The 16,130-nt window shown below is 47.6% G+C and overlaps 1 protein-coding gene across 1 annotated transcript in view; it reads left to right on the top strand.

The window, feature by feature from the left end:
- The window catches only part of LOC144168688 (uncharacterized), a 204,908-nt gene that overhangs the window by 138,444 nt on the left and 50,334 nt on the right, over positions 1 to 16,130 (top strand). The window contains exon 6 of the mRNA XM_077697621.1: positions 2,162 to 2,315. Coding sequence (XP_077553747.1) covers positions 2,162 to 2,315 — 154 coding nt within the window. The remainder of the gene's footprint in view (positions 1 to 2,161; positions 2,316 to 16,130) is intronic.

The following is a 16,130-nucleotide window of genomic DNA, read 5'->3' as shown; positions in this document are numbered from 1 at the left end:
GCCAACGCCGCGTGACATTGTGAGTTACTAAAATGCTATGCATTTAAAACTAGTTCCACGCACGCACACACGAATGAATGAATATACGACTTGCTCGCGTGTTGATGATGTCGCGCTGACGCACAGGCGTGCAACAGTTAGCCAACACGCGTCGCACTGTTTCGAAGCAAGTATGACGATAAGGGCAGGTACAACTTCCCATGTTGCACGAAGCGCTTCGTCTGCTTGAAAGCCCACTTAGTTCGGAGCTCATTGTTTACAAAGCGCTGCATCACGGTCTGGCGCAGTCAGTAAGTCGGCCGCCCGGTCTTGGCGTGTTCACCGCCTCTGTAGGCGTTGGTAGTGGACGCGCACTTCACGGCTCGCTGAAGGTGCCTTTCTCACGCTTGCTCGGGCGGTTCGCGATACCTGACCGGGCGGATATATGACGCGCTACGTATCGTGTTCTACGCCTGCGCCGCCGCACCATCGGGGACCTGCTGGGTTTCACCATTTCTCTTCGCTTAATAAAGGCGCTTGAGTTACAGCAGCCGATCGGTGTCTACGCCTTTACCTTCGCTCGTCAGCCGACGAGACAGTTTTCACCGTAGACGGTCAAAACTGTTTTCACCGTAGACGGTGTATTAGAGATGCCCTCGCAGTGATATCGCCTGTTCCTCACACGCCGATGTTGCAGACGGGCCTCATATTGCTGTTAATACCAGTTATGTAGCCGGATTCCCTTTATTTAACCTCATAAAAGCTATCGTATCTACATACATATCACGGCGACACAAGCCACGGTAGTTGGGTCGGGTCCGTGTTGCGCTTGCGGCTTGAGCTATCAAAAGAGCGCGGACTTCACTTCCTACAACACCATTTTGCTCAATCGATCTCAGATTTACAATCCGTTTTTTTAGCTCGACTAGGCGAGGGACAAGCGTACTCTATCAAACTCTTCCAAAGCGGCCATCGGCAGCGGCCCGTAGATTGGTTCGTTCGGTTTCCGCCTGCCGCCACTGAACGCTGCGAGCAATGGTTACACGAATTCATATTCTTGCACGTTTAGAATGCGCAGCAGAAGTAACCGGGCGCTTTTTACACAACTGTTTTATATAATATATTCGTATGCAAATACAACATCGCTCATGAGTTGGTGTGCGTAGATGGTAGGAGTGCATCTCCATGCTTACTCCCGCACTGGACAAGAATAAAATTTCAATTACTCTTCGTAGTGGAAATGGCAGACGATGTGCAGGTTTACTCTTCAATGGTGTGGGAGCAGAACTGGGCTGCACTCCGCCGCAAACGAGAAGAGTACACGGTCAGTTCTGCTCTCCTCCTCATGGAGAGCGAACATTGCATCCAACTCCCCGCTGCTTTCGAGGGGACTCCGCCAACGCTTACAAGAGTACAATGACTGTTGGACTCTTCAACAACTCCCCCGATTTCTTAGTGTAGTCTTCGACATCGTCCAATCAAGGTGCATCTCCTCCTATAGTCACAGCCTTTAGTTGGTGCGGCCGCCACAGACCGCGCATAGAAGTTTTACTTCTTTGGCGCTTTATAAAATTATTACTGACTTATCAGCCGTATAAACGATGAAAAGCGCGTTAATTTGAGCCAGTCTACGCAGTGCAAGCAAAAGCGGGAGCTTGGCAAATGCACTTCAGTGTCCCTTTAATTAGTGGCTCTACCGTAACCTAGAGCCACTAAATAAGCTGCGCTAGTGTAGCCGTGCCTAATCCTATCGCACCGGCGCGCTGTAACTACATCTTCGAAAAGTAAACACAGCTGTCATAGCCGCCAAACGGCGCCCGGACCGATTCCGCCCGTCCATGTTAGCCGCAATAGGGCGCATAAAGTTGGCCACCGTCGCGCCAGGCACCAAAATGGTTGCCCCCGTGCGTCAGTGTCGTTACTATAAAGAAGCTTATTTAGTAGTTCTAGTGTGCACTATCGGCGATGCGGGAGGATATTCGCGTGCTTTTGCGCTTGTGTACCCCGCTGATGCAAGGTGTACGTGCCTCTTGTGTATGCACATTACCCTTCGTCTTCACCCGCCCATGACTAGACGACAGCCTTGTGGAACTAACGCAGGCGGGTAAATTTTCCACGGCGCCGCCTCACGTAAGTGGTGAACCGTTATTTGGTTAACTTGCCTCGAATTTCGCGTTTCCAGCCAGTGCAGACCATGGCATTACCCAAGGGCGTTGCTCCTACAAACAGCTGAAGAGGTGCCTCGACAGACAGGCCTACGTATTGCCTGGAATAATGGCTGGCCTCCTCACAAAGAAGAAGACGCCGTTGAGGACGCCAGGCAACCCAGTATGCAGGTATGTGCAACGAGAAAAAACTGCTAGGATATCTAAGCACTTTTGTGTTGTAATTGTCAAAGCTTGAGTGTCAACCAGGCACGTACCAAGGATTTTTTTCGGAGGGGGGGGGGGGGGGCAACTCAAGGTACCTTTTCTATGCAAATTAGGGGAGTGGGCGAGGGTACCTGCCGTTACTAGTACAAACACGATTAACGCCCAGCCTTTACCTTAAAGGTTCGTGAACCTGCATAAAGAAATGGAATTAAGTGTATCCGCCCTAGTGATGGAGGCGAAAAGCGAAAACACTCGTATGTTCGAGACTTCAGCGCACGGTAAAGATCCCTACGCGAAGTTTGTAATATTAAAAAAAGAACGGCAGTAATTAAAATACTTCCAGGAATAAGTACGCGTACTGCACAGTAAATATACATTCCCTCTGCTAATGTTAAGGCGTATATCTGGGGCATCTCACACGTTACACGCAATCGAAGTCGTCAGAAACGGAAGTTCATGTAGGCACTCGAGAGTTTTTTTTTTTTTTTGTCAATTTCGAAATCAAGTTTATTTCTGTGTAAAGGTACACAAACATATTAATATACAGAAGAGGGTCCCAGAGTCCGCAGACTGTAACGTGACCCTCTATAAAAACGCAAAAAGTGAGTTTGTCGGAGCAGGGATTATGAAATAAACATGAGCAAACCTACTAAAGAGAGAAGAGAAATACAAATAACTGTGTAGTTTTATAATTAGCAAACATTGCTTTAGACTAATTTACATATAAATGCACAATATTCGAAGCCACAGTAACACAGTGTAGCACGAAGCAGTAAACGTAGAGGTATAGAAAAGTAAATGGCAATAATAACAAAAAAAACAATGGAAGTCGATACTTGAAGTTAATAACAACAAAAAAAAACGTTTAAGGAAGTTTTAAAGCTTGTTATAGACGATACCGACTTTACTGCAAAAGGGAGGCTATTCCAAAATGATATTGCAGCGAAGCAAGAAGTTTTCTTGCCGTAATTAGTGTGCACAGTCGGTAAAGAAGTTGTTATTGGCGGCAAGCCTGCTGACATTTTTAGTACTTAAGCGATTGAGATCAATAAAATCGTCTGAAATATAACTGTGAAGTAACCTGCAAAAAAAGTCGCCTAAATTGTAGTGATATAAATTGCCACGGAGAGTTGCCACGGAGAGTTTGCCACGGAGAGTTCAGATCTCCGTGGAAAACCTCTTGCGCTTCCCTGTTTTTCTCCTTTCTCCAAACAAAACCCGTGGCTATACTAGCTATGAAGGAAGGAAATAAAATGCTAGGTAAATCGTAGATGTCATACGCCTAATTCCGTGTGTTATTACTTTGTTACCCTGCCGTCGTCGGGCTTGGTAACGTTCTTGTGGTTCCTTTTTGAGTGATCCTTCTTGTCCAGACGGACACGCCGACTATGGAACGGGGCTTTTGTACTCCCACGGTAGCTTTCCCTAAGCGGGCGTAATGTTAGAGGCGCCTGCACCCCATCGCGCCGCTCCGCTCGTCGCCATTCAGTTCCAAGCCCTTGTGTCGCCTTGGTTTGTTCGGCGGATGCTGCACACGCGCGCGAGCCGGACGTTGAAAGGCATTCCGTAGAGAAACCCTGCGGCAGGTTTCTCTGCGGCAAGCAGACTTCTTACCGATGAACGCAAAAGCAGCATTTCCATGAAAACTAGTGAAAAACACGCTGTGAGTTCGGCTCAGGGAGGAAACGGTTGAGCCACAAACACCAGGCATGGGCGACAGTATCCGCTGACACCACAGCGCGCTAGGACGGAGGTATTTGTTGAATTTATAAAGACAAAAATTTTTTTTTTCCACCAAAGCATATGCGACCCGAACCGCTGAAAGCACCACCCTGGCGAAACAAGCGGTAAGTTACTGCTGTCCGAGAGGACCCAAGCACCGATTGCAGACGGACAGGGTTAAGGGGGTGCAGCGAATTGCTAGTGGCAGGCCGGAAGCGGAGCACGAAGCCAGTGGACAGCGATACTGCCTTCGGTGTAAACGGAGCAAACAAACCTCGCCTGCATTTTTTTAAATCCCACGTTGACCCCCAAATGAGCCGTCTTTTTTTTTCGAAATGAACGTAATCCACAAACCAAAACTAAGTCAGATAAAACTGCACTGCCAAGAAAATCCCGCCAAATTTCCCCTAAAAAATGTGGCAGATAAATAGTTGAGGCAATTCCTTAAGCGTGTACGAAGATCTTACTTCGTATTGAAAATGAGCCATACCCTGCTGTGGCACGGAGCAAAATGAGCCAAATTCATTTGCCCAAAGGGATTTCGCGTTTGATGTGACGTTTCGGGCTGTTTTGTGCGTTCTTGCATCAATTTTTTTTGCTTTTGAGAGCTGGCTTATGAGTTCAAAGAGCAATGAGGAGATCGGGAAATGATTTGCCGCCACACGTCTACGATAACGTGAACAGAAGTGAACGAAATGAAACTAAGAGGTGTGATACTATCATTTTATCTCGTCTCCCTCGTCCTTACGGAGTAAATGTGGTTATTATTATTGTTATTACTCCCATATTTCCGATTTACGTACCTAACAAATTAGCTGCCGCTTACAAGCCATGGCAAGCAATGGAAGATGATATGATCAGGCTTATTATGAAGCGTTTTAGAAATTAATGGCAAGGCAAGGAAGAGCTTCATGAGGGTTTTCAGGCGTGCCCAAAAAAGTACCCTACGGAACCATTCGAAAAGACCTGCTAATGCTGCCAAGAGGACTCACCGGCTCCTGATGTATAGTTTTACTGTTGTTAAAGCTCTGTTGCATATTTATTGCCTTTTTTGCTTAACACTCTATCGTACCATTCTTGAACGTCGATTGCAATAAAGTTTTCATAAGAATGCCGCACCAATTTGGCTGTTTCAACTGAGTACGAGCCAAATCCGAACTTATCCTAATATTGCTCAAATTCTCCGCATAATTCTTAATTACTTGTCGTAATGGATTTCCCCTAGCTGACATGTGAAACATGTCATTTAATATATTTGACAGCATTGTACTTAGTTACGGTTCCCAACTTTCGTTTTTTCCCCTCAAATTCTCCTTAGGTGGATTTGGCTGATTTCGAAAAAAACGCGTCAAATAGCTATCAAGCCCAGGATATGTATGGCACCGCTTTAGAATGTGTGCGAGTAAAGAAGAGAGGTAGCACGGGGAAGGGGGGGGTATGGCTCGAAAAAATTCGGGGGAAGGGGGGGGGGCAGGGGCCGGGCCCCCCGGGCCCCCCCTCTGGGTACGTCCCTGTTGTCAACTGAAGGCGAGGCCTACAAAATTGAGAGCTTTAAAATTCGCATTGCTTCGACCCCGGCATATGCCACAAACGCACACGACAATCGCGTGACACACGAAGCTGACAGGAAGAGGCAACGATTCGGTCCCGCTGTCCCCGCCACGCCCTTTCCCCCTCTCCAAGCGTACTGGGAACTCCAGCTCTTAACTAAAAAAGTAAAGCAGACAGCCATTACAATATGAAACTCCGGGTAGCATGTTTTCCCCTGTCAAGCTCTTCTCGCGTCCGGCTGAAGTAGTCGCCAACAATGTGTATGCGAATGCGGATTATACCCCACACGTTATACATACGTGAACGGTCAAAGCTCCGTGAGGACATGCCAAATCTGTGCCACTTAGCCTAATTTGGCTTTGTCCAGTAATCGCCCGTAACCGCCATCAGATTTTTACTCTATGTCCTTCAACTTCAACTTAACTGTAGTCGTGTCACTAACGATCCCGTTACTTGAGAATGAATAAGTGTGCAATCGAAAGCGCTCTTCCCAAAATGGTGTGGCACTCTGATTGACTTTCCGGTACTGGCCATACTTAGGGTGATTAAAGTTAAGTCGACAAGTGTTCTAAAAACTAGGCGCTTATGGGAAGACCACCCCTCTACATTGAGGTTATGCGTCCAGGGAATGAGGTGATAGTTATTGACGGCGGTGGCTTAATTACTACAATTTAAGAAATAACTTTTAAGAGCTTCAGTAACCAGGCATGTTTGTATTCAAAAGTTCGACGCAATCATGTGTCTACGTAGCTTAGTTTGGACGAATTATTCTAACTTATCCGTACTCCGAGATATCAAACTGCGAAGTTTCATTGCCGTTCGCTTGATTACGCATCCAAGACAGTGAGGTCCGGCACAAAGCTCGCTTTGTGACGTGCGTGCTGAGCACGGCGTTTTGCTTGAAAACAAAGTGGAGACATAGACAAAAGTGATAACTAGTACCCTTTTTCAGTCTTCGCTGGCGTTGTTGCAATCTGCAGTACCCAGAACCACTATCGAAACACAGAACAAAGGGGAGGAGCTTTGCGCCCGTCACTGTCTAGCATGCGTAATCATGTGAACGTAATTAAACTTCAAAGTTCGGTATCTCGGAGTGCGAATGCGCTGAAGAATCCTGACAAATGAAACTGCGGAGAAACACGATTGCGTCGAACTTTCGAAAACAAACATGCCTGCTTACAGCAACCACTACAAAGTTATAAATTTATTTTAACTAATTAAGTCACTGACATCAATAATTATCATCTAATTCTATATCCCCTGGGAGCGCAGCCTCACTGTAGAGGTTGTCTTCAAGCAAATCTAAGCACGCCATTAAAAAAAAACCTGTCGACCTAATTTTGATCACCCTGTTTATTTACCCTCATTTTCTAGAGTGTGGACTGGGCATATTTAATTGCACTGACTGGCCATAAAACCATAGAGGGCTTTCAACAGGCTGACGCCTGGGCTTGCGCATTCGTTCCATGAGCTGACAGCCCCCAAGCAGAGTTTCCTGTCCCCGTTATACCCATATATTCTGAAATTCTAAGCTACTACAAAGCAACCAGGATTAAATTCCCACCTCCTCATCCCAAGTTGCTCAATCCAAACGAACACTTTCCCTAACCTCTACCGTCTACACAAACTTTACCCAACCCAATACCCCAAGCTGTGCCCCAAGGGCAACCAAGTAAGATTGATTGTAGGGTTTAACGCGCCGACGCAACGAAGGCGATGAGGCGCGCCGTAGTGGAGGGCTCCGGATTAATTTTGACCACCTGGGGATCTTTAACGTGCGCCGAAATCTCGTACACACGGGCGCTTTTGCTTTTCGCCTCCATCAGAAAAGCGGCCGCCGCGGCCGGGAATCGAACCTGCGACCTCGTGCTCAGCAGCGCAACGCCTTAGCCACTGAGCCACCGCGGCGGGTGCAACCAAGTAAGTACCCCGTATCATAGGCAGCGGGGTGCCCAAAAATTCACAAGCACCCTCTGACGGAGGATCAGTGGAGTGAGGCACTGTCTAGCGCCGACTACGACGAGCAGTGCCGAACGATCGCAGGGCAGCCACCGGCGCTCTGGAGACTGGAGCCCTGGACTAGGGACACCCACCACGTTGCAATACCCAACAAACATAATAAAGTTACCTCTCTCTCTCTCTCTCTTTCTCACCAGGGGCTGCATGGCCACACATACTAATAAAGCACTTCACTCACTTCCCAACACACCCTCTCATAATTATGAGGAATACTCGTTGCATGTAGTTGAGTTTCGTAGGTCATGATGACTAGGCGCATTCCCGTTATCTGTAACCAAAGAAGGAGGATTAAACGTTTATTGATTCCTATAAAAGGAAAATTTAGCGCTGGATGATCTTAAGTGTAGCAGCGTTGACCATCCATGGTGGGTGGAGTCCCTAGTCCAGGATGCCATGGCCCTCAGCTGCTTGTCTGGCCCGGATCACCAGTCCACGCTGGTCATCCAGGACCTCGCTGGACAGCAGAGCCTCCCACTGCTCCGTCTATGGCGCCAGGACCTGTTAGAGTTCCTTCCCACCCTTGCACTCAACCCACCATGTGGTAGAGAGTGGTGGGGTGCCGCACAATTGGCAGTCATAACTGTACAGATTTGGATGAATCATGTGCAGCTGTGAGGCGTGTACGGGAAAGAGTTAGTTTGGAGTCTTCTAACTGCGTTGCTTCTTCTTTGGTGAGTTGTGGATGAGGAGGTGGATATTTCCGTCTGCTCAATCTGTAATGTTCCAGTATGTGCCTGGTGCGTCGTGGGATAGGTGTGAACATCGGCGGGGGAGTGGCTTGAGCTGCTTTGATGGGGTGAGGGTAGCGGTTGTTGTCCGGTGGAAATGATCTCGGGCAGCAGCATCAGCCGCCATATTACCCTCTAGAAACTCGTGCCTTGGTGTCAACACCTTGAATATGTCCGGTACATCTTCTTTTTGATTCTTTAGTTTCAGGAGTATATTAGGCTCTACTGTAGAGATGAGACACTTCTGAAAATTTCTGCAGGCTGTTTGGAAGTCTGTGATTTTAATCATGCGAGCTTGGCTTTTTGGGATCGTTGTCGTAGTGAGAGCAATCGCTTCTTCTTCTGCGGAGTCAATGTTTTCAGTCACGGTAGTTTCCGAGCTTAGTGCCTTTCCTTTGCTGTTGGTCATGGTTATCGCGTGTGCTGCATGGTTCGCGCTTAAATATCCTGTGGCGTCGACGTAGCTTGTTCCCTTATCCTATCCATAGGCTTTTTTCAGTGCCTTTACACTGGCATTTCTCCTTCTTTTGTGGTAAAGAGGGTGCATGTTGCGAGGGATATTGGCAACTGTGATGTACTCCCTCAGACAAAGTGGGATACGCCTTTTTGGGGTTTGGGAATCCAAGCTCACCTCAATTTGTATGTTTGCCGGATGAGGATGTTGAGTTTTTCTGTTTCGGAGTTCTTTAGCCCCAAATATGGGGTACCATATGGTATTCTGCTGATCATTAATGCTTGTAATAATCGAATATTATCTTCTTCCTTGAGTTCATGTTTTTTTGTTCGCAACCCTCTTTACTAGGTGGGTTACCTGGGTGATGGTGCTTTTGAGCTTGTGGAGTGTAGCAGCTCCTGTTCAGTCCTTTTGTATAGTGAGGCCTAAACTGGCAGTGTGTTGACTTTTGGGATAGGGATGCCATGAAGCTTCACTTCCGGGTCGGATGCTTCCGGCGGCGGTCTGCCTCTCGTCCTCTTTCTTACTACCAGAAGTTCCCATTTTTCTGAGGCGAAGGAAAGTCCACACTGCTTTAGGTATGCCTCGGTGCGTTCTACGGCTTCTTGCAGGGAATCCTGTCGGTTTCCCGTTGACCCTCTGGTTTTGCAGAATGTGAAGTCATCAGCGTAGATTGAAATGACTAAGACCAAGGATTGCATTTAGCTTGTCGGGTAGGTATTGAAATTGGGAGGTATCGCGATATTGAAAAGTAACGGCGAGATCACTGAGCCCTGTGGGGTGCCCTTTGGTGGGACCTGAAATTTGTCACTCCGAAGCTTTCCAAGGCCTACTGTCACCGTCCGAGACAAAAGGAAGTCCCGAACGTAGTTATAGGCCCTCACCCCACATTGCGAGTTTTGTAAGTTCTTCATTATGGCCCCGCCCCCTGCCATACATTATCGAACGACCTTTGACGTCAAGCGCCAGGATGGCGCTTTTTTGTCACGTTCTGAGGTTGTCAATGACCTCTTCTTTGATCTGTAGCAAAATATCTTGCGTTGATAAGTATGGCCGGAAACCGTACATGGAGTCTGGAATCCTTATTTTGTTAACTTCCATAAAGCTTGGTATTGTTGTTAAAGCTTATTTTGTTGTTGTGCTCCATCTGAAGGGTTAGGCGATCCAGAATCATGTGCTCCATGAGTTTCCCTACGCACGACGTCAATGAAATCTGCCTGAGGTGTGACAATCCGATAGGGTTGTTGGGCTTTGGAACCATGCTCATATTGGCATGCTTCCACGGCGCCTGTATACTTCCACTCTCCCATACCTCGTTTATTCTGTTGAGAAGGTCCTCCTTGATGTTTTCTGGGATGTTGCAGAGTATTCTGTTGGTAATCATGTCCGCTCCTGGCGCAGTGTTCCTTGTGAGATTCGCGAGCGCCGCATCCATCTCGGCCTTGGTGAATGGGGTGTCAATGTCGAGGTTCGGTTCCCGTACGTAATCAGGGTGGGAAACTGCTATAATTTCGTCTTGCTCACCAATGAGTTTTTTTTTTGCCGCCGTCTTCAGTACCAGGGAAATTGTGGATGAGGCGCTATATTTGTCGTCCAGTCGTGTTTTTGGATCCAGTGTTGGGGATGAGTGACTTCCCGATATTCCACGTTCTTTGGGTACTGAGTGTCCCCTTTGGGTACACTCACATAACTGGTCATACACTCACATAACTGGGTACTGAGTGGTCACATAACTAGTTTCAGTTCTGCTTTCCCAGATGGCTAGCGCACTCCTCTGCTTGCTTTGTTAAGAGGGTGATGCGTTTCTGTAGCTTCTTGTTACGCTTTTGTTTTTTGCACTTCGGTGTAAGGCTTCGGCGAGCCTCTCAAATATGTAAGAGGTGAGGGTATACTTCTGGATTTTTAAATAGTAATTGGATCTCTTTTTGATATTTGTTGGCTTTTTCAAACAGTTTTGTGGTCCATTGTTCGACATCCATGCCTATGTGTATTGATTGTTGGTCATTTTCTTCTCGGAAGAATTTCCAGTCTGTAATTCTTGCCTTTGCTGTTTTTGCGAGTGTTGCCGATGGTCAATTTCCGGTTGAACAATTTTGTGCTCACTACAGAGATTCACGTCCAGTCTCTACCATTCAGCATAGGTGATACCCCTCGTGAAAGTGAGGTCAGGGGTTGTGTCTCTCGACACCCTGTTGCCCATTCGGGTGGGGTATGGGCGATCATTCCACAGCATGAGGCGGTGTTGTTCAGCCACGTTGTGGACATTTTCTTCTTTCTTTAATGACCTTATATACCCCCATGACACGTGGGGTGCAATAGTCTCCTACCACCACCATCTTGCGACCCGCGGTCAATTTCAAGACATTACAAAAAATCTGTCGAAGTCCCCCAACTTTTCGGTGGGTTGACTATAAATGTTCCATATGAACAGGCTCAGCAACGTTTTCCTGTCGGGCATGATCTCTACAAGGGTGTGCTCGATGATGTGTTGGATAGGGTGCAACTGTGTGGCCAACTGCTTTAGGGTAAGGATGGCAGTTCGGGTCATGCCGTCGCCTATATGCGTATCGTAGCCCGTTAAGCTAATGCTTTGAGCTTGAGTTTCCTGCAGAGGAATGACATCTGGTTTCTCAGTGAAGCTTCATTGTAGCAAATGTTTTTTTTTAAATGTAATGGTTCTTCAGTTTCATTGACAAATTTTGAGTGTGGGAACTGTTTGAAATGGGGTGTTCGTGGTACATGAGGGGCTACATGTCATATTCTAGCATTTCCACCATTCGAGATTCTTGCGAATCTCGAATTCCGAGCCTGGTCTTTTTCATCTAGAACCATCACCCTTTTGTCGAGGTGTTTCATTTCATTCAGTATGGTCATATTTGTTTCTTGAATTTGCTGTTGCGTCTTGTAGATGTCCTGGATCTGCTCCTGAATCTGTTGAAATAGTCCTAGCACAGTTCGCTGAAATTCGGCGTGACCGTGTATAATTTGGGCGACATCCTGCTTGATTTGAAGGGATTCTTTAACTTGTATTGCTTGTTGTTGTCTGATATGCATGATTTCTTGCATCATGCGTGAGTTTTGTTTGACCAATTCCTTGATCATGCGCGTGTTTCCTTCGACGTTGCATTTTAGGGCTTTGAAGGCAGCCACCCAGTCTCGGGGTGCCTTTACCGTCGTTATTGTTATCAGTAGAGGGGCCGCAACCAAAGGGGGAAACTGGTCATTCGAGAACATTACTCTTTTATGTTCTCCACAACTCCAATTCCACGCTGTTGAAGGGCATCGGGTTATTGACCTCGATCTCGACCTTGATTTTCCTGTGGCCCTCGACTTGGAACGTGACCTAGACCTGGACCTAGATGAGGAGCTGCTCAAAATGCCATCAAAAAATGATGTAGAGCTTGTGCTGCTTTCCGGGTTGACCGAGCCACAGTTCGTTCCCGAGGATTCCGTGCCCTCTTTCTGGAGCCTCGCCTGCCTGACAAGTAGAGGCGGGGGTGCTGGCCGTAGTCGCCTCTTGCACTCTTTCCTGGCTGTTTAATGCAGCTGGTTGCACAGCTTGCATACTGGGTGGAAATCATGATTAGCTGCGGCTCTTTCTTTGCCACACCTAACGCATAGCTCTGTCTTGGGGGACGGGCATACGTCCTGTCTGCGACCAATGTTCCCGCATGCCTTACAAAAGTGAACTCACTTGCGGTATGGACGGCATCTGGTTATTGCCCCTAATACATTATAGTAGAAGGGCACATGCGGTCCCTTGAAGTGGATGAAAGCTGCCGACGAGTTCCCTAGCCGTCTGGCGGATACTTTTTCATGCCGCGGCACGGTAATGTACTCCATGATGTTATCGTTCGCCAGGTAGTCGGTGATTCCAACCACCAACTTTAAGCAAAGAAGACATTTATAGGGACGGACTTACTTTTTTACTCCCCTGTTGAGCAATGTTGAGCCACAAATGCCGAAAAGCGAAACTCAAGTTTCGCTTTTTATTGGCGATGCGGCTAGCTTGCTGTTTATTGGCGATGCGGCTAGCTTCCCAACCGTTCCCTGCCAGATGGTGCAGTGAAATGGCGCGTACCCATTCAGGGGGATTGGCCAGGAAATGGGTGCCTTACCGAAAGAAATTAGGTAATTTTTGTAGGGAAAGAAAAATATTTAAATATTAGGTAGGATTAGCAGTAGATGACTAGAGAAATAAAAGTACGAAGATTAAAGAAAGAAATAAAAAAGGGCAAAAACGAACACCATTTAATCAAAATTGGAAGTAAGAAATACGAAGAAAGTAGTACAGACGAAGCAGTGAGCTGGGCGCGCATATACTGGACAAGGGAATCCAGTAGGGCTAAATGATGTCTAGCACGGCAGACGGCCGATTTCAGGATGAATGAGTGCAACGCACTGCAAAGATCCCCGTGGCAGAATCTCAGTTCCTTCGCCCCGAATGGCGAAACAACTTTATCAGACAGTGGAAGGTTTAGCCAGCTGCATGTCCTTTCTAAGTCTCTTCGTCTTATCGAGGAGAAGCGCCGGCAGGAGAAGAAGAAATGGTCGATTGCTCTGTTTCTTTGCAAAAGGCGCATAACGGTGACGGGGCCAGATAAGAGCGGTGCAAGTAATATTTTAAATTTGGCACGCGACAACGAAAGCTAGTGAGGGTGACATCGCAAGCTCGCGATTGGCTTATGCTGCACTTCTATGAGTACCGGAGGTGCTAGAGCTCCGAGTCTTCGTAAGCAGAATCAGGCAGACTTTAAAGTAAGCACAGCCTACGGGAGCGAGCCGAAGTTATGAGGGAAATGTGCGGCAGAACATCCCCTACTGGACCGCCCAATGCCATTCCCGCCATACCATCCGCCGATTCGTTAAGCCAGATAACTGCATATCCAGGTACCTTGACCAAACGAAGTTCACCAAGAAGGAAGGCGATGAAGAAGCAAGGGCTCGACGTAGGGGGAATGGTTGAAGAAGTAAGGGCAGAACAAACAGAAAATGAATCCGTGAGAATTAATGCTTGTCGTTTCGAGGAACGAAGCTTACGAAGGGCCAAGTCTATTGCGAGAAATTCTGCGTGGAAAAATATAGTGAAGTTAGGCAGCCGGAGGGAAAAGGCCCAATCTTCACCGGGAGAAAAAATACCCACGCCTGCCTTCTCCTTCCGGACAGAAGCATCGGTCGCAGCAATGGCGTGGAATGGGAAACCGTTCAGATGATCCTCTAGGAGGTCTGTTAAAAGGTTCAGAGGGAGTAATTTCGCGTTAGAGGGAAAAATTTCATCAAAAGAAATATCTAAGGGCGACACTCTGTCAAGTACTGGGGCCGACAACAGAGCCACATTTAATGGGCCAAGCAGAGATTGTACAAAGACCGCCTATGGTTGTTGAAGCCGCGGCCATGAACTACCAAAGTACAAAGAAGGCCATGTAAATAAGGCTGTTTGCGGGCAGGATATGGGCGATTCCATAACTCATAAAAATGCATCTACGGTGAGGGCATGCATGCGTGAGACTAATTGAGGAATACGGGCTTCCATGTGGTGGTGGTGGTGGTTCCAGTGAAATGGCGCGTACCCACTCAGGCGGATTGGCCAGCAAATGGGCGCCTTACCGAAAGAAATTAGGTAACTTTTGTTGGGAAAGAAAAATATTTAAATATTAGGATGAATTAGCAGTAGATGACTAGAGAAATAAAAGTAAGAAGATTAGAGAAAGAAAGAAAAAAAAGGTAAAAACGAACACCCATTAATGAAAATTGGAAGTAAGAAACACGAAGAATGTGGTACAGACGGAGCAGTGAGCTGGGCGCGCATAACCTTGACAATGGAGTCCAGTAGGGCTAAATGATGTCTAGCACGGCAAACGGCCTGATTCCAGGATGAATGAGTGCAACGCAGTGCAAAGATCCCCGTGGCAGAATCCCAGTTCCTTCGCCCCGAATGACAAAATAACTGTAGTAGACAGCGGGAGGTTTAGCCGGCTGAAGGTACTTTCTAAGTATCTTCGTCTTATCGAGGAGAACCGTCGGCAGGAGAAGAAATGGTCGATTGTTTCTGGCTCTTTACAAAAGGCGTATAACGGCGACAGGGCGAGATTAGAGCGGTGCAAGTAATAATTTAAATTTGGCACGCGACAGCGAAAGCTAGTGAGGGGGACTTCGCAAGCTCGCGACTTGCTTACGCTCCACTTCCATGAGTACCGGAGGTGCTCGAGCTTCGAGTGTTCGCAAGCGGAATCAGGCAGACTTTGAAGTAAGCACAGCCTACGGAAGCGAGAGGAAGTTATGAGGGAAATGGGCGGCAGAACTTCCACTACTGTATCGCCCAATGCCATTCCCGCCAGAGCATCCGCATGTCCAGGTACCCAGACCAAACGAAGTTCACGAAGGGAGGAATGCGATAAAGAAGCAAGTACTCGACGTAGGGGGGATGAAGTATAAAAGATTCGATGCATGAGCTCGCATTTCTTTCACTACTGCCTCGTCGTTTTCGTGGTCGGAGGAGGCAGCGGGTCGAGAGATTGAACATACTCCGGGCCCCGGCAAAGGTGTTAAGTAGCGGCAAGTTCAAATGGGCAGAGTCTCTGGATAGCTCTGGTGGTAACAAGACCGTCCTGCAACGTGATTTTGCACGAGTGGATACAGCCGTACCCGCTTTTGTAGACTTTTAGTATCCGAGCCAGCTTCCGCATTTGACGAGGCGTTTTCTCAGCATGGACGAGCACAATGTCCCCCACGTTGAATTCTGGTACCGTCCTTCGGGCTGTGAAATGGGTTGATCTAAACTGAAGGAGATACTCCTTCTGCCAGCTTGTCCAGAAGTTTTCCGTGAGTCGCTTTCTACACTGTTGCCTTTGGAGAGCGTCTGTGCGCGTTGAAGTGGTGGTGAAATTCGATGCCCCATGCGGTAGAGCGGTAAACCTTCGTCCGATCAGGAGGTCGGCGGGCGTTCACGCACACGGTTCACCTATGTCCGACTCGATTAATGTTAATGTTCTAGAACTGACTACATCTTCGACTTCGGTAAGAACTGTTGCTAGTTCTTCGAAAGTGAGAAGAGCTTTGCCCAAAATTTTTCTGAGTGTGGTCTTAACAGTTCTCACGAGACGCTCCCAGCACCCGCCCCACCAAGGAGCGAGCATCAGGCGCGATGAACCTCCAAGCAACTTCGGTGTTGCTGATGTTTCCAGCGACGCCGTCTTGTAGGAACATCCTGGGAAGTGGCTTGACGTCAGATGATGTTTTCCTGGATGTCTTGTCATTATCTGAATAAATAATTCGAGTTAGGCCCCTCCGTGACACGAAACGCCT

The sequence above is a fragment of the Haemaphysalis longicornis genome, unplaced genomic scaffold, assembly GCF_048455015.1.
Source record: "Haemaphysalis longicornis isolate Haplotype H1 unplaced genomic scaffold, Haemaphysalis longicornis Haplotype H1 scaffold_2, whole genome shotgun sequence".
NCBI lineage: Eukaryota > Metazoa > Arthropoda > Arachnida > Ixodida > Ixodidae > Haemaphysalis > Haemaphysalis longicornis.
This window is presented reverse-complemented; position numbering and strand designations above follow the sequence as displayed.